We start from the raw sequence: 21,953 nt of genomic DNA, 5'->3' as shown, positions 1-21,953 counted from the left end.
GCTCACTCAGAGTTTACTCCCCGGACTCCCTCACTCACTCTCTCCAGGTTGTTAGGAACAACCATCTGCCACTCAGGTCAAGGAAGGAGTACTTCCTCTTCCAGGCCAATACCTTGAAGGAACAACATGCCACTCTGATAACGCTGAGCTCCGCAATCTCACTAGGAACTCCAAAGACAGGGATGAAAAAAATGGGCACCCAAGGGTCCTATTTATAGACGGATGGGCCAAACTATGGACGATTGAGATCAGTTAGATGCAACGGTTCACAAGGGTGTGACGATTCATATTCCGAGGTGAAATCAATTTAGCGTATTTTTGATGTTTGTGTGACCTAATAGTTGTGTGGCGTCTATGCATTCCTGGTATGCTACCTTGCACCTAGGCCTGACTGATTGAACTGACCCGATCCCGAACCATTGATCGGACCACAAACAAGGATGGAGAACGGACCAAATCACCTCAAGTTATAACTACTGCCTCGCCAAACTGACCACCCAGAACTTGGGAGTGGGGGGCAACTGATGAGGGGTAATTTGGTCCTCTAATGACATCATGACACATGGCATCACAAAACAACTAGGTGTCACCTTGACACCACGTAAGCAGACCACTTCGAACATTGCACAACTGCATCACTGACCTCGGCACCACCCCGATAGACTGAACTACGAACAGCTAGGCATGACCTCAGAATGGTGTAAGAGGCGACCTACTTCTGCCGACCTAACCTGAGTTTAGCTAGCAACCTATCGAGCAACCTCCTCCTTAAGTAGGTTATCGTCTTCGATTTCCCCAGGATCACAAAGCCACGTCGGAAGATCCAGTTATCATCCTATCCTCTTCGGGCCTGGATAGATAAGTCCTATTCATGTACATGAAGTCCACCTCCAAGTGTGAAACCACCTCCGAATTAGACGGGTTAGAGATCCCAGACGTGTTTCATGAGGCTCACGGCAGCCGCCTATCTCAGGGCCTCACCTCCAACCTCAAAAGGTATGCGTGATTTAGCTCTCAAGCACTCTAGTTCTCTTGCATTCTTGCAATCACATCTCCACTTCACTAACTTAAGCATCGGAGTGCCTACCCCAGGTAAAGCAACTCGGACACTCAGATCTCTCTCTCTCTTTGCAACTCGACCAGGTGACCTACTTAGCCCAATGTCAGAACTGTCTACCAACAGGGAGCACCAGATCACGCATCAGCAATAACTTTTAGCAATAGTTCCATATAATAACTACTATTGCCACGAGTGTATTGTATCAATGGTTTTCATAATGAACTATTGTTACAAGTATCATTTAGCAACAATTTTCATGATGAATCGTTGCTACAGGTATCATTTATCAATGGTTTTATAAAATAATTGTATTAACAAGTCCACCCATTTTTGTTTTTTGTACTATTTTAGCCATGATTTTTTCCATTTTTGTGGCCATTTTAGCAACAATCAACTTAGCATCGAGACTAAATAAATGCTATAAATGTTATATAACTGATCAACTTGGTTTTTTTTTCCTTTAATCATTATTTCCCATCATATATTATAATTATTTTTTCTATTTGTAAATTTTGTCCTCTTTCTTTGAATGGGAGGAGAATGTATGTTTTTAATGGTGTATGTAAAGGTGAATCTACATTTTTCTTGTTACGCAAACTTATTGGAAGGATGTTGTGGCCTCCATCCACATGATTTCTATAATTATACATTACTACAATATCGACTATCTTAATTAATTTCTTTATCAAAATAGAAATTTATCCCCAAGAGATCTAAGTGATTAAGGGGTAATTTATATCCAATGAAAATTTAAGAAACCAATACCTTATTCACACTTTTATAAGAAACTAGTAATTAAGCACATGTGTTATTAATTACTTGAATTTTAGATATATCATATTTAAGATAGAAATTGAAAATTAACAAAAGTAACAATATGATTAAAAATAAACTAAATTAATGCTTATAGCAAATGACAATTATTATTATTATTATTATTGTTGTTGTTGTTGTTGTTGTTGTTATTAAATTTTGTATTGCATTTTTATCATAAATAAAAATAACTTTTATTTTAACAATTTGTTTTATTTAATATGATGAATATATAACATCAGAAATGTTCTCAAATGTTTTGACAAAATTTTGTACATTTTCATTTTTAGTGTTCTATACTTTTTTAAATATTTATTATTCAATTATGACATCACGGGTTTCTTTGAAAAGTTGGATCATTAACCCACCATCTAGATAAGAAAATAGATTTGCTTTTGGATTAGTTTTAAATTAGGGAAAAATATAGTTATAGCCACCTGCACATTTAGAATTAGGCTACAAGTTTGGTCCATAAACTAACAAAACTCTGCCAACCAGCTCTACATTTCAAGTTATAAAACACTTTCCATGTCATCGGAGGTTTATGTGGTTGTTACCAACATATGACTCTTAATCCATATTGGACATAACAAAAAGCTTATACCGAAATTTCCCTTTAAAGTTGGGTGATTGGAAAAATATAAAAGGGTTTTTTAGTCTCTCTCTCTCTCTCTCAATCTTCTTCATACTCTCTCACTCTCACAATCATCTTTATTTGCTCAACGACTGTGTGATTTGAAAATAAATAAAAATGACTTTTGGTTTATGTATTTTATGTTCTCTATATCAATTTCTCTCACACTCTCTCTCTTTACCTATCGTTCTCCCTCAACTCTCTCATTCTCTTTTTCAATCGATCTCTCCTTCTTCCTTAATTTCTATCATTTTCCCTCAGTTTCTCTCTCACTCCCTCTCTCATTCTTTCTTTATTTCTTACACACTTATATGGTATTAATTAGATTGTATAAAAGAACATGAGACCAACTTGGCATGGTTAAAAAATCATTATACTAATTTGATAAAAATTCACAAGAAACTCTTGGCTATGGAATTTATGCAAATTGGAAAATGATAGAGAACGAGAGAGAGAGAGAGAGAGAGAGAGAGAGAGAGAGAGAGAGAGAGAGGTTTTGATTTGGCTATAGACCAAAGCTGAAAGGGTGAGAGATAGAGGGAGCAAGAGATCAAGAGATGAGAGTGAGAGAGAAGGGAGGGAGATCAAGAGACTAATGGAGTGGAGGAGAAATTGAAAACCTATTTTCGGTATAAGCTTTTTGTTATGTCCAATATAGACTAAGAGCCCCATGTTGGTAATAACCACATAAGCCTTCGATGACATGGCATGGTTTTTTATAATTTGAAATAAAGAGTTAGCTGCAAGAGTTTTATTAGTTTCTGGAGTATCCTGCAACCTAATTTTAAATATAGAATCGACTTTAACTATAGCTTTCCCTTTAAATTATATACTTCATTTACATTATATAAAATATTTTTTACTTATCGCACTTAATTTTTGTTTGTTTGTGCTATCATTTGACTCAATACACTAACCCACCATCTAAAAAGAAAAATAGTTTGATTTCTAGGTTGACATTAATTTTTGTATTACATTTCCATCATTGGTAAAATTATTTCTTATGTATAAAGCTTGATTTTGTTCAATATAATGAATGCATAATATTAGAGATGTACCCAATATTTTATTTTTTATAAATATATAACATTAGATATGTGCTCAAATTTTTCTTTATTTTTTTTTATTTTTGTGATTCTTTGTATTTTCTATTATTAAAAAGGTTATTATTTGACTATGACATCATTTAATTTCTAGTTAGATTTTAAATTTAGCATTCCATTTTCATCATTGGTAAAAATACTTCTTACATTTTATAGTTTTTATTATTTAATTATGGTATTATTTATTAATCCATTTGACCCTAAATAAATGAATTGTTTGCCCCTACCGGGAGGGAAGAAAATGGTTTTGTTTTCAAATTATTTATTTTTATACTATTAAAATTAATATTGTGGATTTAATTACAAGAATTTAATAATGAGAAAAATATATCTTAAATATAGGATTTCATGAGTATAATAGGAAAATAGTTTTAATTCTAATTGGTTTTAAATTATACATTCCATTTTCATCATTAATAAAAAATTTCTTATTTATCATACATATTATTGTTTAATATGTATGTTAAAAATGTTCCCAATTTTTTAATTTTATCTATATTTTTCATTTTATTATTTAATCGTGGCAACATGGATTGACCCATTTAAACCAAAATGATTTAATTTCTTACCATCTATCAGCACTTGATTTTTGCTCGATCCGCCGCCTGAACCTCTAATTCACCCCAAACACCCGATCAGACCCTTTTGACCTCTCCGAAACACCAAAAAACCGAGAAAACCAAAATTTCACCCCAAGAGCCCTCATATCCACCGTTAAGCCTATTTGATACCAATTTGATGGCCCTAATCGACCCCAACTTACACCTCAACCACTAGATCTGACCCCACCATCAGACCCAAGACCTCCCGAAAAACCCACTTGTAAAATTTCATCCTAAAACACCTTTGTTTACCCCTCCATCGCACTAAGATTTCATTTTAAGGCTCTAGATTGGCCGGATTCCAAATCCACCCGATCCGAGCCCAGTTGGCCCAATTTAACCTTACCAATCACATCAGACTACCAAAAACCCTACCCTATGAAATTTCACCCAAAACTACCTTTGCTTACCCCTTCATCGAGCATAGATTCCATTCCAAGGCTCTAGATTAATCGAATCAAGCCCTTTCCAGATCTACCTGATCTAGGCCAGTTGGGCCAATCTGACCCCATTAATCAACCCAAAATCCCCGAAAGCCCCACTTTACCAAATTTTAGCAAAAAATACCCACATTTACCCTTTCATCTAAAAAGATTCCATTTAGGCCAATCTCATTAGCCTATAGACACAAAACCCCCTATGTAGTTAGACACATCTCAACCCTCTATTTTCTGACCCAAAAATCCCCACCATGAACTAGAAACCCGGTCTGACCCCCTTAAATCCGGTTTGACCCATTTTTCCAAAATTACAAAAAGACCCCTCTCACCAAATTACTGTAATGCCCTTGACCAAAGTTTACCGGAATATCCCCTACCAAAATTACCAGAATACCCCCCAGACCAAACCACCAAAATGTCCCCATTCCAAATTACCAGAATATCCTTTGAATAAGATTACCAAAGTTTTCTCCTTCCAAATTACCAAAGTACCCCTTGTCCAAATGCCTTTCATACCCTAAAAACTTGAATATTAGATCAACAGGGAATGAAAAAACTTCAAATTAGGTTTCTTCTTCTTCCCCTTGTGAAGAGGTTGGTATTAAAGATGGATTTCAAATTCAAATCAAATTCGAATATTCGATTATTTAGACGAATTTGAATTCGATGTATTGCTTTAAGAAACCACCAATATCGAATCAAATTTGAATATGCATATATTTAATCAATTTTGAATTTGAATAAAGCCTGATTTGATTCAAATTTGCTCTTATTACACCCCTACCCCCTTTGACTAAAATTACCAAAATCCCCTGGACCATAATTATTCGAACTACCCCCTTTAATCTTATTCCCAAAATACCCTATGACTTAATACCCCCGCTCCTGCTAAATTACCAAAATACCCTTCCTACAAAAATTATCAAAATACCCCTCCTACCAAAATTACCAAAATGCCCTAGTCCAAGTTACTCGAATTCCCCCTTATCCAATTCCCAGATTACCCCAAGTTTCTAGAAAATACCAAGTTGATACCCCAAACCCTACCTTACCTATTGTAACACTCCTCTTTCTTAGTTTTTGTTAAAAAACACTCCTTCCTTCCTGTTATAAATAAGAGGCGCTATTCCTAAACAAGGGGGGTCAGAGAGAGGAGTATTTTGAAAAGAACAGACATGGAGGTAGAGGAACTAGAAGGGAGAGGCTCTCGATGCCTTCCTCTTGGAGGAGATGCCGAGCTGAGAACAGAGAGTTTCGGGAGTGAGGGAGAATGAAGGAGAAAGAAAGGAGAAGAGGGAGAAGCTCCTCCGAGAGCTGAGAGCGCCAGAGAAAAAAAAAACGATAGAGGGAGAGCTAAGAGAAATAGAGAAATGAAAGAGAGAGATTAGAGAGACGAGAGAGAGAGATTAGAGAGACAAAGGGAGGAGACACAAACTAATCCATCAGCTCCTACCATCGCCGCTGGATTTCAGTGTCACCGCAAGTGCCCACGATTTGCTTCCTCTGTCACCTCTGAGCCAGAGTTTCCCCAACTTCATCAAGTTATTCTAAACTTGTGCATTCGAATCTAGTGGCATCGATTTCTTCTTTCAGAGGTTACAAGAGGTGAGATTCGTACATCATCTCCGTTGTTGTTTCATACTTTTTTCCTTCTTTTATTTTTGGGTTTTCTTAAAAGCCAGAGGTTGTCTACATCTTCTTGCAATTGAAGGAAGAAATTTAAGGGCTCTCTCCTCCTTCCAGCTAATCGATCGAGTAAGATTGTGGGAGTCTTGATAGAAAAGGGGTGGGAATGTATTCTCACCCCTTTGCTCAGGATCCTGTACCTAAAAGGAGATTAAATGGGGGAGGAAGAGATAACCGGCTACCTAAAAGGAGCTCCCTTCCATTGCAGGTGGACGACAAATTCTTCTTCTATTGCCTTCTTCATATGTGATTTCAAGGAATGGAATTAATATTTGCACCGATGAGAGAGGAGGGATGCCTAACCCCTCTCTCTCTCTCTCTTAGCTTACCTACATCTTCCGTGAGTGAACTGTTGGTTTTTTCCTACTTCACACCAATACCTAGATGAAAACACTATTTTTGTTAGGTAGACTTTAAAAGTATAACTTTTTATGTTATTGGAATTATTGATTTATTAAGTATGAATTTAATTAATAAAAGTTAATAATGAGAAGAAACAAAAATGACTTAAGTAAATGATTCAATGAACATGAATGCAAGTTGGATTTAATGAGATATAATTGAATACATTGAATATCTTAAAATTACCTCTTTTAAACTCATTTAATATCAAGAACTGATTATCCTATTTATCCTCATTTTTATCAATAAATTTAAATATACAAGGATAAATTTTATCCTTAGAAAATTCCAGAAATATTCTTGAGGCCATTGGTTCTTTTTAAAGTAGTATAGATATATTTATTTCAACTTGTAATCTTTATTCAATTATTCACTTTCAAACTTTCAAAATTTTATAGGATGGCTCTTATCAGTGCTAAAATGTAATGGATTTCTAGGTCTAGTCTCAGCCTTGAAATTCTACAGCCAAGTCCCAAATTACCACTACATAATAGGTCGAGGTGGCAAACATGGCCAATCCTTTAGGTTGTTAATTGGTCGGATTTGGATTAAAATAAGGCGTTACAGTCTCAAATTGATTATTAATCAAAACAAAATCATAAACCCAAAACTGTCCTGATTAATAATTGGGATAACCGAACTGGTCTGACCCGAGATAGAGTAATTCTATTAACAGCTATAGTTATTTATATAAATAAAATCTTGAAATTTTGATTTTTGATAATATAATCTTAATAAAAATGATAATAAAATAAAATATTATTAATTTTAAATAAATGAAAGTGTTTTAACTAAGATTATCTTATATATATGATCTATAGAATTTATCATTTTAGACAAGAATTGCAAGAAAAAGGAAACCTTAAGAAATTAACCGACTCGGGTCTGAATTGATACGGAACAAGCAAGAACCAGAACCGACCCCATCATTTATAGGAACAAAATCACATGACCTGATATAATAGGTTCGGTACGGTTTGGTTCGACCGGCGGGTCGGGCAGATCCGACCTATTGACAGCCCTACCAATCCGCGACCGCTTATGGGGCATTCCTGTCCTAAATCCTAATAGCCGCAGAAAGGCGCGGTTCATGCTCAAACCCGATCTGATTTCTTGCACGACGGGGTTCTAGAAAGATCCGAAGATTGAAATACAACAGGTCGAGAAGGAAAAAATTCTGGTTTTCAAGCCCATCCCTGCTTGTCCTGGTTCCGTTACAAGAAGAAGAAGAGAAACACACCAACAGTTCTATGAAACAGTTCAATTGATCAGACGGGAAGTTATCTGATTTGAAGAAAAGGGAAGTTTGATCTGGGGTTTTGTCTAACCTACCTTTCTGAATAGATTTTCTACGACGCTGTCGAAGATTCATTAATGGCCGGAAGAGAAGTTCGAGAATACACCAATCTTAGCGACCCTAAAGGTATGCTTCACGTCTTTTCCCAATGCCACTTTTGACGGTTTTTTCTTGGGGTTTCGTTGCCTTTTCTTCTGGGTTTGGCTCCGCACAGTGAATATTCTTCTGTGCTGGTTTAATTCCACATGGTGGGATATGGTCGAACCTTTCCTCTAATTGGCATCTCTTTCTTTCTTCTCTGGTTTGGCAGTTTGTTCTATGCTTTACTCTTTTCTTGGTTCCCAGCTGTTCATTGATTTTGTTTTCCTTTTTTTTGGAGAAAAAATTGTTCTTTGATTTTGGGTTTCGGGTCTCGTCTGTTTTTAGATAAGAAATTGGGAAATGAAAGCTTTGACCTTTTTCCATCATTTTTTTTTAAATGTTTTTATTGTTGAATACCTTGGATTGCAGATAGAAAATGGGGTAAGGGAAAAGATAGAATTGACGATGAAGACATTACCTTCCAACGAATGGTGGCAAAGGTTAGCGGATCGGCCCTGCTATTTGTTCCTCTTTTTGTTTCATTAATTGGATTCTCTCCTTTTTCTCTTCTATTTTCCTATTTTGAATAAAAAAAATTAAGGAGTACTATTGTTTGATTGAAGCAGAGTTATCTTCGTTATTAGTTAATTGGTTAGCGGTTACTGTAATTGATTTACAAATGGATACCAAATAGCATATTGCATAGCGGTGCTGTTCTGGTCAGTTTTTTATGGCATTGTCTCTCTCAACAAGAGAGGATGACATTTTTGTTGAAGACAGTTGAATATTTTCAGTTTAGCCTTTTGGTTTAATTACAAGTGCCTGTTGGTTCGCTGTTGCAGTTGATTATTTGAGCAAAATAAGCATATAGCAAGCATTTTTGTAGCACATAACACCTTGAGTTTAATAGGTTGTCATTGTATTCTAAAAATGGTTTTATGTTGGATGGGCTGTGTAAAGAAAGAGACTTTTTACAGGGGAGGGACGGATGCATTGTTTTCTTTTCTTTATTGATTTTGGTTCTGTAATTTGTAGCCGGGAATGATTGTATTGGGTGTCTACTGTCCTTGGGTGGTTTCTTTTCTCTTTGTTCTCTTGGGTGATTGTTTTCACCTTTCTCTTGTAATTTCAATTTTCTTTTAATGAATTTTACCTTTACTAAATAAAGAAAAATAACGACTTGAGTTTCTAGATCATCCTTGGCGATTAGGCGAGGCGAGACTCCAACTCCAAGGGTGCCCTGTCGCCTGGGCATCACTTTGACAACTATGGTTTTTATCTTTAGATAGCCTGATGGTGTAGTTTGTGCAGTCATATACTTGTTTTTTTGTGTTTGGAGTGCAGAACCCATTGTGTTTTATATGCACTCTCTCATTGTTTATCTCTTTTGGAGGTTTCCAGTATTTCTGGTCATTTTAATGAATACACCTTCTTAATAAAGACCTAATAGATAAAGCAAACTTTTGAAAGGCTGAACAAGTGTTTGTATGAAACAGGTTTTGAGTCTGGATATATGAACTAAAAAGCAGTAGGTAGATTTTGATCTTTGATTTTTGAAGTCTATTGGTGCTTTGGTTATCCTCCTTTTATTTCTGGCATGGTGTTGAAAAAGTGGCTGATGTATATCTAGGTCAATATTCAAAGAGACAAAAGATTAAATGAGAAAGAGAACAATAATTAATTATCAAAAAAAAGGAGAACAATAAATGGTGGAGAATACCACAATATTGGTTTTGGTAAAAATATTAAATGTGTTTCTCCTCTTCTTTTTTTACAAACAACTCTATGAAGAGCCTTGGGCTAACAGACTCCTCCCCCTCTACACCCCCTTTAGAAGACTTACTGAAGATCAGAAAGCACTTCTTGAGATTCCTTTTACTGAGGAGGAAGTGAAGGAGGCGATCAGTTAGTTGGAAAATGAAAATTCTCCTGGTCCATATGGGTGGACAAATCTGTTTTATGTAAAATGCTGGGACTTTATAAAGCAGGATATCATGGAGGTGTTTCAGTTCTTTCACAATAGTGCATCATTACAAAGAAGCCTAAACTCCACTTTCATTACTCTCATCCCTAAAATAGCTGGGGCTGTTGGCATAAAAGATTTCAGGCTTATTAGCCTCCTCAATAGCTTCTATAAAATACTGGAAAAAGTGTTGGTAGAGAAGTTGAAAAAGGTTTTGCCTTTTGTGATTTCTGTGAACCAAGGTGCCTTTGTTCCCGGGAGGCAGATGTTGGTCAATGTCTTGATTGCGAATGAGTTAGTTGATACTAGAAAGAGGATGGGTAAGCCTGGTTTGGTGTATAAACTGGGTATTGAGAAAGCTTCTGACCATGTGAATTGGAAATTTCTGGACTTCATTTGTGGGAAAATGAATTTTGGTCATAAATGGAGGAACTGGATAATAGCGTTGATGAGACTAAAAAGTACCCTATTTTTATTCCCAAATATTCACTCTTTTTCATTAATTTAGCACTTAATTGGACTCATTACTCTTGTATTTCGATTCAGGGCAAGCAAGATGGCAATTGGAAGAAAACAAGGCAAATAAGATGATTTTGCGCAATTTCGGCACCATTCAGTAATCTGGGCATAACTCTCAATTTCAGACTCCAATTTGGATAATTCAAGAGGCATCAGAAAGATGAAAGAAATTCCCACAACTTTTATGTTTTGGGTTTTGACAGATTCGGTCCGCATCGAAGACGAAATCGGGCTCGAAGTCAGAGCAAGTTCGCAGCATAGCCCATTTCACAATTGAAACCCAATTCGCAGAAGAGCCTTGTAGCAACCCAAGATATTAAAGCAGCCCAACTCGAATTCAAGAGCCTAGAGTCCAAATTTTGAATGTAATCTCCAGAAAGAGTCTTATTAGATTCAAATTTTGAATGTAATTCTATAAAGATAAGAAGATTGGATTAGATCACTAGATAAGAGATAGGATAGGATTAGTTTAAAACAGATCATGACTTTCTAACTTGAGGTTAATCTCCTAGAAGGAGTTGGAGAAAGCCCCTCCTCCTAAAGCTATGTAAAGCGGGGGCGGACCAACTTTAGGCATCAATCCATCAATCCAACAATCCAACAATCAGGCATCAAGCAACTCAAGCTACCAAGAAGATTAGTTCGGCTTACTGAGAAGCAAAGCTTGGAGGGTTCGAAAATATGAACTAAGCCTTTTCTTTTCTGGTTCAAGGGGGAGGTTCGTTTGTGTCATCATGAGGTTCTGTATTTAACTCAAGGTTTTGCTTTTTAATTCAAGTATTCGTTGATTCTTGTGCATATTCTCAATGGATGTTAATGTTAATTAGTCTGCCAAATTAATTAATGTTGATTTTCCTACTGCTATCTATGGTTCAGTGATCTGTAATTGTCACGAATAGTAGTACAAGTAGCAATTAGGTTAATATCTTTCTGGGTCAATTGTTCATGACAGCCTTTGACCAATGTATTTACATGTTTTAACCTAAAGGGAATCAATGGGACAAGATTCGATAATTGCAGCTATTTCAATTATTACTATTTTGGTTTAACTGTTTTCACAAAGCTTAATGCTATCACTAGTTAATATGGAACGCTATCGTACCCAGTCGATTAGTGATAAGTGTTGATCGAATGCTCGGTTTGGTTAGCTGATTTAGGAGGGGCTCTCTCCAATTTCTTTTAGGAGATTAATCTCAAGTTAGAAAGTCCTAATCTGTTTTGAACTAATCCTATCCTATCTTTTATCTAGTGATCTAGTCAAATCTTCTTATCTTTATAGGATTACATTCAAAATTTTAATATAATAAAACTCTCTTTCTGGAGGTTACATTCAAAATTGGGACTCTAGGCTCTTGAATTCGAGTTGGGCTGCTTTAATATCTTGGGCTACTATAAGGCTCTTTTGCGAATTGGGCTTCAGTTGTGAAATGGGCTTTGCTGTGAACTCGCTCCGACTTCGGGCCCGGTTTCGTCTTCGATGCGGACCGAATATGTCAAAACCCAAAACATAAAAGTTGTGGGCCTTTCTTTCATCTTTCTGATGCCTCTTGAATTATCCAAATTGGATTTCGGAATTGAGAGTTATGCCCAGATTATTGAATGGTGCCGAAATTGTGTAAAATCATCCAATTTGCCTTGTTTTCTTCCAATTGCCATCTTGCTTGCCTTGAATCGAAATACAAGAGTAATGAGTCCAATTAAGTGCTAAATTAATGAAAAAGAGTAAATATTTGGGGATAAAAATAGGGTACTTTTTAGTCTCATCAAGCGTGCATCTTCTCCTAAATTTTTAGTCTTATTCAATGGTTAAGTGTTGGAATTCCTTGAGAGTTCTAGGGGGATTAGGCAAGGGGATCCTCTCTCCCCTTTGCTTTTCATCTGCCTTATGGAGGTATTTACTCAATTCAGTAAAAGGCTGTGGAAGGAGGCATGTGGGATGGCTTTGAGATCTCTCCAGGAGGGGAGAAGGTTCTTCTTCACCAATTTGTAGATGACACTTCATGTTTTATTGACTCTTCGGTTGAGTAGCTTTATTCTATGTTGGGAATTCTTTGCTGGTTTGAGGTTGTGATTGGGCTCAAAGTTAACCTTGGTAAGAGTGTCATTTTTCCCGTTGGCCATGTGGAGAGTTTGGAGGAGTTAGCTGAGATTTTGGCCTATTAGGTAAATCACCTTCTAGGGAAATTTTTGGGTCTTCCTCTGGCATAGTTGTCAAGGCGACACCTAGCCTAATCACTAAACAATTTTGTACTATGTATTATAAAATACTTTTTTATTCTTTATTTTTGACATTATAATTATAAAATAGGCACTATTAAACTAAAATAATCATTTTGTGTGTTTATATACTAATTTATTTTTATTATTTTCTTATTTGTTAGGGTTTAATCAATATAAACATTGCTAAATGCTGCATTGAACCCCCAAAGACTTTAAAACCTGAACCAATAAGGCAAATAAGTAAGGAAGAACTTAAAATTTTGTCTAGTCAACACATTTTCTACTACTACTACTACTACTACTACACATTTTCTAATCAACACATTTTCTTTTCTTCTTTTCCTATAACAAAAATAAGGGTTCAGCCCTTATATTTTTTGAATTTTCTCTTCTTTCTTCTTTTTCTTCTCATGAATATGTTGATTTTCTCTACTTTAACATGAACTCTATACTTTTCTTGTGAAAATTATGAATAATTATTAAGGAAATATGGGTATGGTACTTAGGGGACTACCCTAGAATCTATGTTTTCTACATAAAAAAACCCATCGCCTAGGTGACTCGGCGTCAAGGTGCCCCCCTATTGCCTAGCCTCGCCTTGGCGCTTTGAAAACTATGTCCTTTGGGGGCCAAATGCACCTCCTCTTCTATTTGGGATCCTGTGATTGAGAGAATGGAGAAGAAATGGGCTTCCTGGAAGGCCAAATATCTCTCTGTAGTAGTCATTTAAAAGGTGTGCCTAGGCGCGTAGGCAAGGCACATTTCAGGGTATGCGCCTTGCCAAGGTCCTAGGCGCAGCCCTTTCAAAAGGCGCACCGGTGCGCCTTGCGCCTCAGCCCAGGTGTGTGCCTTTTGAAAATGTCGCTTTTTTGCTTTTTTTGAACATAGTGGCTGGGCCGGGGGCTCTGCCCTCGGACCCCCATGCCACACCCTTTGATGAAAGCCCAAACAAGTCCACGTTAGGTCTTAAATTCTTAGTTTTCACACAAAAAATAATGATTTTATAGTTTTAATTGTTTTTTAATAAGACATTTTATTAGGATGAATGAATGAACAACATTACCAAATTGGGGGTTCTTAAAAAACAATTAAAACTATAAAATCATTATTTTTTGTGTGAAAACTAAGAATTTAAGACCTAACGTGGACTTGTTTGGGCTTGCCTTGAGGGCATGGCACAAAGGTGGCTCGTAGAATCGGGAATGTAATATAGTAATGCAATTGAGTGAAAAAGAGATTAGAGGTTTTACATGCTTGAAAATGTTTTATATGTTTGATTTTATTTTTAAATTCTCATTTGAATATGCTTTACATCTTATGTTTATATATTTTAATTTTAGACAATAGGTTTTTTAAAACATTATTTTCAAATTTAAGTTTATATTTTTTTATTAATATTATGTTTAATATTTTTTGAATATTTTGGCTTTTTTTTTTTGAATTTTCTGACAATTTTTTGTATTTTTTATCCTTGCTTCAAAAAGGTGCGTGCCTTGCCTTGCGCCTTGCGCCTTGCGCCTCAGGCGCAAATTGACCCCTGTGCCTTGCGCTTTTAAAACACTGATTTGTAGGAGGTAGAGTGACCCTAATAAAGAGCACCCTTTCCAATCTCCCGACTTATTTTCTCTCACTCTTCCCCATCCCTTTCAAGATATCTAAAAAGTTAGAATCCCTCCAAAGGAATTTCTTGTGGAGGGGGTGGGGAGATGAGAAGAAAAATCATTTAGTTAATTGGGATCAGGTCTGTTTGCTTGTCTAAGAAGGTGGGCTGGGAGTGAGAAAACTTAAGATCTTTAATTCTGCCCTCATAAGTGGATTTGGAGATTCGGCTCTGAAAGAGATGCATGGTGGAGGTCTCTGATTGCTGCTAAATATGGTGTTGATTGGGGTAACTGGAGGTCTTTGGACCCTTTTCATACATGGGGGTGTTCCTTGTGGAAAGGTATTATGAGAAAATTCCCCTCCTTTTCAGAAGGTTTGGAATATAAGGTAGGGGATGGAAAGAGGCTGAAATTCTGGAAGGACCCCTGATGCCTAAACTTCCCTTTGGCTGAGGTCTTCCCTAACCTCTGTCTTTGACTCCCTTGAGTGGGAGGGGAATGTGGTTTGGTGCCCCCCTTTAGAAGGAATCTCTATGATTGGGAACCGGAGCAACTGTTGGAGCTACTAAATCTATTGCAGAATCAGCAAGTTTCTGTTGAAGTGGATGATGAGTGGAAGTGGAAATGGAGTGGTGATGGGTGTTCATAGTCAAATCTATGGCTGAGAAGCTGAGTCAAGGAGTTAATATGGTGTTCCCTAGCAAACCGATCTGGGTCTCTACCAGTCCTTCTAAGGCAATTTTTCTGGTTTGGGTTCTGGCCCTTGATAAATGTTTGTCTAGACCTAATTTGTGCAAGCGTGGAGTTCAAATTCCTGACCTGAACTGTGGCATCTGTGGACTGGTTCCTAAAACTAGTGACCATCTATGCATTCATTGCCCTCTTTCTGCTAAGTTATGGGAGCATTTCATCAAATCAGCAGGCATCAGCTGGGTTATGCCTCGATCTGTAAAGGCAATGTTGCTTAGTTGGAAGCTTCCTGGTCTTAGCAAGAAAGGGAAGTTGGTCTGGAAAACAATTCCTGCATGGTCACGGTCTGGTCTGAAAGGAACAGGCATGCCTTCTGCAACAGATCTAGAGCTCCTGAAGATATGCTCAAGATGGCAGTTGATATGCTTGCTTCTTGGCTATCTGTAATTTCAGTTTTTAAAGATCAGAATGTCTTTCAGCTCCTGGATTTGCACTCCATTTGGGATTTGTAATGTAGTAATTCTCCTGGTGTTTTCTCACCAGGTCGCTGTTGTACTGTAGTTTTCCGTCATCAATAAATCTTTTTACCTTACCTTTTCAAAAAAAAAAAAAAGGAATATAGGTTTTATAAGAGAGTAATATCATGACAAATGAAGCATTTTGGAAAGGTATGCTTGTATTAGGAATTCAAATTCATGATAGTAATGCACTTTATCTCTAGGTGAGTGGGGTCAGATAACATTGCTGTTTCAGTCTTCTTTCTCTGATTCTGCAAATGATTAAAAGAGATTTTCTGCTTTCCATATCATCTTTAATGCAATTCTGATATGAGCAAACTAATAACCAATCACCTTGTTGAGCTTAAAAGTAACCAAGGTATTTACATCTAATACCAGATCCATAGGTGTTACGGAACAAATATGCCCAAAAAATTAACTAGCCAAAAGGAAAGACAACCAGGAAAGATAATTAATTAAGAGATTGACCATTTAGAATGAGAAAGTGTTTTCTTAATGAAATAACAAGTGAGAATTGCATTGCTTCACTAGTTCTCAGACTCCATTTTGTTCTAGTTGTATCAATGTAACGAGTATTCTTTGCATCATTTCATTGTGATATGTGCCTACAAATCAAATTTGTTTTTACTTAAATATAGAAATCTGATAACCCTTTAGCATGATCTTTCACTAAATAAAGCCTAGACAACCCAATGAAGTAATGTAGAAAGGGACATACCAGCAAAAGAAAAAGGATCTTTCGATGTTTTAATAGACTTGCAGGCTTCAGAATCCAACAATTGTAGATTGTAGATGCCAAAGACGAGAACATTTTTTTTTCCTTTTTAAGTGAAGCATGTACTAATGAGAAAATGCAATTGATGAGAAGATATACTTCTTCACAGGGCATCATGTAATTGGACATTGTGGATTCTCCACCTGACCACCTGGTCATCATACAGTGACAAAAAGAATAAAAAAATAAAAATAAAATCCACCTGATTGGCCTTTTCACCATTTCCTTATCTTTAGATGCTAAAATCAACGAGGAAGGGTAGAAGATTACTTAGCAATTATGGAATTTATAATCTTTCCAATTAACACTGGTAGTAAACAGAAATTTTGGAGCACAATTGAATAAATTATTCTGCTGATGTTACTGTTACAAAGCTAGGGATTCTAATGTGATACCATCTGTCAGAGCACATTTACCTAAATCCTTGTTGCCTCATTTGATTCATCTCTAATCAGTTCACAAGTTGGTTCAGGAAAACACAACATGGAAAAGATAAAGCATATAACAGTTGGCTAGAAATAGGGTAGTCATAGATTTGGAAACGAAAACAGATCAAACCACCTTGTAAGGTTCTGATTTTGATATATTGAGCAACCACACCTTTCCCAAATTCCAATTAAGATCCTTGTTACACTAAGCATCTTATTACTTGCCCAGTTATTATCCATCTTATTTGTTTCTCAACAATAGGGTTCTTATTTTGGGAGGAACAGACCAAAAAAATGGGGGGAAGAGGAACAGGGGTTTTCTGAATCACATTAAAGGGGAAGCAAATGGGAAGGATTGCACTGGTACAAAAGGATTTTAAAAGAAGAAAAACAAGAAAGGAGCCCTTTAAATGGAGCGAAGAACCATTTATTTCCCCAAAAGAAATTGTTAAACAATGTTAAGACTGTTAAGCTCAATAGCCTTTAAATATTATTACCATTCATTAGACCCTTCTCACCATCTCTATTTTGGATAATAACCTTTTTGATTAGAACTTAATTATACGATCTTGGTCTTTTTGAGTAATTAATTGAATTGGCCTTCTAAGGGTTAGTAGAATCAATGTGTTTTGGGCATGTTTTATGTGCACTATTTAGGCCAAAGTAGGGTAACCAACTTGGGATTTTCACCACCTATGCTTGGAATCCAAAGAATTATGGCTGAAGATTCCCAGGCTCCATGGAATCCAAAGAATTGCTTTAGGTCATAGAGTGTGATGCTTTACCTTTTTTGGTGTGTGCTTGAACTGTATCTGTTTTTTGTACCACATCAGGTTAATAGTCCAACACTTTTACAAGACATTTTCTTTGCACCTTCTTTGACATAGGTATTTAGTGTGCCACAAAGGCTCCATGGGATTTTGGATCCAAAGACTTTCTTTTCTGGTTGATTGCTTTAGGATCCATTTGTTCAAGTGTGTGATGCTTTGCATTTTTCTGGCGCATGCTTGTTTCTTTAGAGTGCTCGTGTCTTTTTATATTGTAGTAGTTTTGAAAGAGTGTTCTGATAACATGCCCTGGCAGGGATCTTGGCTTCTCTTCCCGGGCGGTTGATGCAAGCAGATGCAGGAGGTTGCAGGAGAACGTGGAGGTTACCTTCATGGGCGAGGCGGTATTTACCTCTTTCTCCACCAAAAAAGAAATATAAAATGATGCTTCTTTCTTTATGTTCACCTGAAATTTTATTAAGTTTTTGAATGCAGCTTTGGATAGTGATGACCTACTTTACCTCAAGGAACAAATGGAAGCTGAAGAAGATGCTGAACGCCTTCTAAGGCGCACTGAGAAACGGGCATTTGCTGCCTTTAAAATATCCTTCTTGAAATATCATAAAAACCAAAGCTTTTCTTTGGATGAAAACAAATACTTGCTTCAGGGCAATAAATCGACCTCATATTTAATATGCACTGAATACATACTGTGTAATTCAGTCCTCATTTAATAATTCTCAATATAAAGATCAAGGCAATGATTCAACGAAACTGGATGGTCTTAAAATATCCTTCCTGACACATCGAGAAACCCAGGTCATTTCCATGGATGAGAGAATGGTTGCTTCATGATGGAGTAGGTTTCACTCCTTGTTTCAACATGCTCGGAAACATATAGTGTAGTTCTAACCTATTAAATAAGTGTCAAATTGGAGATTAAGGCAATATATCAACCAAACAGGATGGTCTTAACTGCTCACCTTTTCTTCTTTTCTCCCTCTAATATATTATAGTTGTTTTCACTGTTCAATATGATTATGCATTAGGATGATTAATTCAATTCAATTATGGTTTTAGAGATCTTGTGCAATAATTCTTGAATCCTAATTTCCCTAGTAAATTCACTCCGTCTACCTGTTGTAAAATTTGCACATATTTGTGTTTATTTTTGTTCCCTAACCAATAGAAACAAAGCTGCAAGTTTGGCAGATTCTTCACCTGCGTCGGTTCCATTGCCACTCCGTGTAGAGCCCAAGCCGAAAAGTGGAATCAGGTCTCTTTCTCTCTCTCTCTCATATCGGAACTGTTTGCATGTCTTTCCTGCTTTGTGGCTAATATTAGTTATTTTGGAATTAAAGACAGCAAGATCTCCTAAAGAACATCGTTGAGATCAGACCTAAGCGACAAAGAGTGTCTAGCCCATCAAATGGAAACCAACAGAGCCCAAATTCAGGTTCCAGCCCATCCAAAGGAAATCATCAGGCCCCAATCTCAAGTTCTGTTGCATCAACAAGTGAGAAAACCAAGCCTGTCCCAGAGAAAGAGCCTCTTCCGACAAAGCCAACAAGAAAGGAAGCTGAGACCAAGCCAGTGGACACTGTTAAAAGCTTACTAGGACTTGCTTATGAAAGTTCTGATGATGAGGAAGCTTGATTGTGGAATGAATTGATATAAACTAGAGCAACAGTGTGTTTGTCTTTTTTTTTAGCATTTAGTCTTATAATAATTTTTGTTTCTCAGAAAATGTAACTACGCATCTGAGTTTCATAGTAGTGCAATTTTATTGGGACAAAGGGAAACAAGATAACCATAGGATATTAGGGAACATCAGAACAGCAGTTGTCTGATTATTCTGTGTAGAGTGTAGACAAACTCCTTCCCTCTGCATTCTAGAATCAACATCTTCTAGAGCATCGTAGGGCACCTGATGATCCTGTTAATGCTCTTACAGATCTGGCATCTGCAACGGGGAACCTTTGTTGATGGCTATAGCGTGGTGCTGCCCCTCTATTCCCTGTTTGACTGAAATAAGCTCCATTGACAAAGACATCCTTAACAGACTGCCAATTCCATGATCTTCCTCCATCTTTGTTGTCCTCCTTCCATGTTACCTGAAAATAATTCAGTGAGACCAGGAAAACCCAACTGGTTTAAAGATTTCTGATACCTGATACCAGCGTCAAAATTTTTAACAAATTTCATAATAAAACAAATGAAGATATACTGATCATAACAATTGAAATATCAGTATGGATTGGAGTCGAGGGAGGAAATCTGAATTTATCGCCTTGTTTCCGAACTTGGGTGCTATAAACAGATTAGATTCACTTCTGATGCTCGGGTTCATGCTTCCACCGATGGCGTACTGTCCATCCTTGGTATAGATTGTTCGCTACATGTGCATATCCATGGTGGATCCTTAACATACGTAAATTTGAATTTCAGCTTCAACAGTTTGAATGCGTTGATCTCTCCCCCAGAAGTAAAAGATGGACCAAAAGCATTTTAGAGAATACAAGTTGATCATCATCACCTTGGCATTAGTTGATTGCAGTTGGGGCCAAAATGATTGAAGATTACGGTCATCCTCATCATCTTGTCCCGAACAAAACCATCGTCATGGTCCAGAAGCATCACCTTGTCATGGTTCCGGAACCAGTTGTTGGAAACAGTGATGTCAGTAGATCCGCGTGTGACATCCAGGAGGCCGTCCTCACTCATAGAGCGTGTTGTGATCGATCCAAATCTTGGAGGAGCCAACCAGTCGGATTGTATCACCGTCAAGCTGTCCCAGCTCTATGATCTTCGAGCCTGGGCCCAGAACTTGTCCAGGAGCCTGAGATCGGCAATGGTGAAACCGCAGGCTGTGGATGATTACGTTGGTCACCTGCTTTGTTGTCACCATAACCATGCATAAGAATAAGAAACACAAATCGAATTATTCATTACTGCTGTGGATGAGCTCTCTCTCACTCACCCCATAGAGCAAGAAGCATGCACCTCCAGCTATGTGAACGTTGGCACCCCGACCGTCGATGGTGGTGAAGCTGCTCACAAGAAGTGGCTTCTGGAGCTTGATCTGCATGTTCCTCTGGAAGGTTATCCACACCATCCCTCTAATCCTCGTCACTCCATACCTCAGTGTTCCCACCTTGGGGTTCAGTGGGTTGTCGCCTGGGTCCGTCACTGTGTAGTGAGTCACACCTCTACCCATGTTATTTATCATCTTTCCTGCAAACCCAACTGAGCACGTCGCCAGTTGTTGCCGGTTTCTCTGCCAATTGGGATTCCACCGCCAGCACCGGTCGATCACGTTCATGCTTGAAGTTGAAACTCTCCTCCCGGCAAAACTTCTACTTGCTAGAACGAGGAGGAGAAGCAGCGGGAGGGCGACACGGCACCGGCTGGTCGTTTTGGTGGAGGCAACCATGATTATTTGACTGACTACTGACTACTGTAGTGGAGAATTTAGCTGCAAATGGTAAGTCTTTTAACTAGTTAAGGGGCCAATTGAATTTGTTGGTTGAAATTTACATAAAGAGAAGTGAAAGAGTAACGTGTGGACTGTGGAGTTGCAGTTGTATCTTAATTGGATGGTAATTCGAATTTAAACGCTGTTGCTCAATATTTGTATTTTAACCGGCAGATATTAAATTGCCGCTTAAACATCTATTAGTTAGAAACGCCATTCATTGAGGCATAAATGTGTTAAATTGCAATTACAGAAACGCTTAAACGCCGGTATATATATTTCAAGCATTGATTTCAACAAAAAAACCTCCCTTTAGGTTTCTGATAATCATAAAAACATCCCCTTAAGTTTCATTTATATTTACACCCAACTCAAAAAAAAAAAAAAAAGGTTTCATTTACATAAAAACCTCCCCTATGGTATGGAAAAAAATCTGCAGTTACCTACTTTTTATTATTTTCGGGAATGAAAAATGTTGGTTGATGAGGGGTAATTTGGCATGACCTAGTAAATAAATGTCACGTGGACACGATCTGCCTATAGGATGGCAACTCAGCAAGGGGAGCCTAGTCAGTAGTATGCGGAGTTCGGACGTTTGGCCATCTCGGCATAAAGTCACCCCGGCATAAAGCCACCTCAGTGCCTAATCGAGTTCGGGGCCCAGGAATCGAAGTGATACGTAATCAATTCCCGTAGCTTCTCAGCAGACTCCGAATATTACGGGATCATACCGCATAGCGACAAGCCTTATCTTCTCCTCGCCCGGATTGGATGACGACAATAAGGTTCATTGATTGATACGTTACTCCTCGATTAAAGCGGAAACGGATCTCGTCCATTTAGGCCGCAGATCTCGGAAATGTTTCGGGAAACCCACGA

The 21,953-nt window shown here is 37.4% G+C and overlaps 2 protein-coding genes across 7 annotated transcripts; one reads left to right on the top strand and one right to left on the bottom strand.

The window, feature by feature from the left end:
* Positions 1-5,789: 5,789 nt before the first annotated feature.
* LOC148860714 (ankyrin repeat protein) lies at positions 5,790-19,395 on the top strand. 6 transcript variants are annotated; one of them, XM_088941484.1, is made up of 7 exons: positions 5,790-6,257; positions 8,085-8,163; positions 8,548-8,618; positions 17,955-18,003; positions 18,095-18,202; positions 18,794-18,875; positions 18,961-19,395. In XM_088941484.1, the coding sequence occupies exons 2-7, from the start codon at positions 8,115-8,117 to the stop codon at positions 19,253-19,255; spliced, it is 654 nt and encodes a 217-aa protein (XP_088797610.1). In that variant the 5' UTR covers positions 5,790-6,257; positions 8,085-8,114; the 3' UTR covers positions 19,256-19,395. The 6 variants fall into 6 exon arrangements, with proteins under 6 accessions (XP_088797610.1, XP_088797612.1, XP_088797614.1 ...); XM_088941486.1 differs by having other exon boundaries at positions 17,916-18,003; XM_088941488.1 differs by lacking the exon at positions 5,790-6,257 and adding an exon at positions 10,628-11,339 and having other exon boundaries at positions 7,706-8,163.
* Positions 19,396-19,497: 102 nt separating this feature from the next.
* On the bottom strand, positions 19,498-21,032 carry LOC148860713 (pectate lyase 1-like). Its single transcript, XM_088984956.1, has 3 exons — positions 20,580-21,032; positions 20,364-20,489; positions 19,498-19,713 (listed from the first exon to the last, which is right to left on the bottom strand). The coding sequence occupies exons 1-3, from the start codon at positions 21,030-21,032 to the stop codon at positions 19,498-19,500; spliced, it is 795 nt and encodes a 264-aa protein (XP_088841082.1).
* Positions 21,033-21,953: the final 921 nt, after the last annotated feature.

The sequence above is a fragment of the Nelumbo lutea genome, chromosome 4, assembly GCF_056320005.1.
Source record: "Nelumbo lutea isolate HS-2025 chromosome 4, American lotus-T2T, whole genome shotgun sequence".
NCBI classification, from domain to species: Eukaryota; Viridiplantae; Streptophyta; class Magnoliopsida; order Proteales; family Nelumbonaceae; genus Nelumbo; species Nelumbo lutea.
This window is presented reverse-complemented; position numbering and strand designations above follow the sequence as displayed.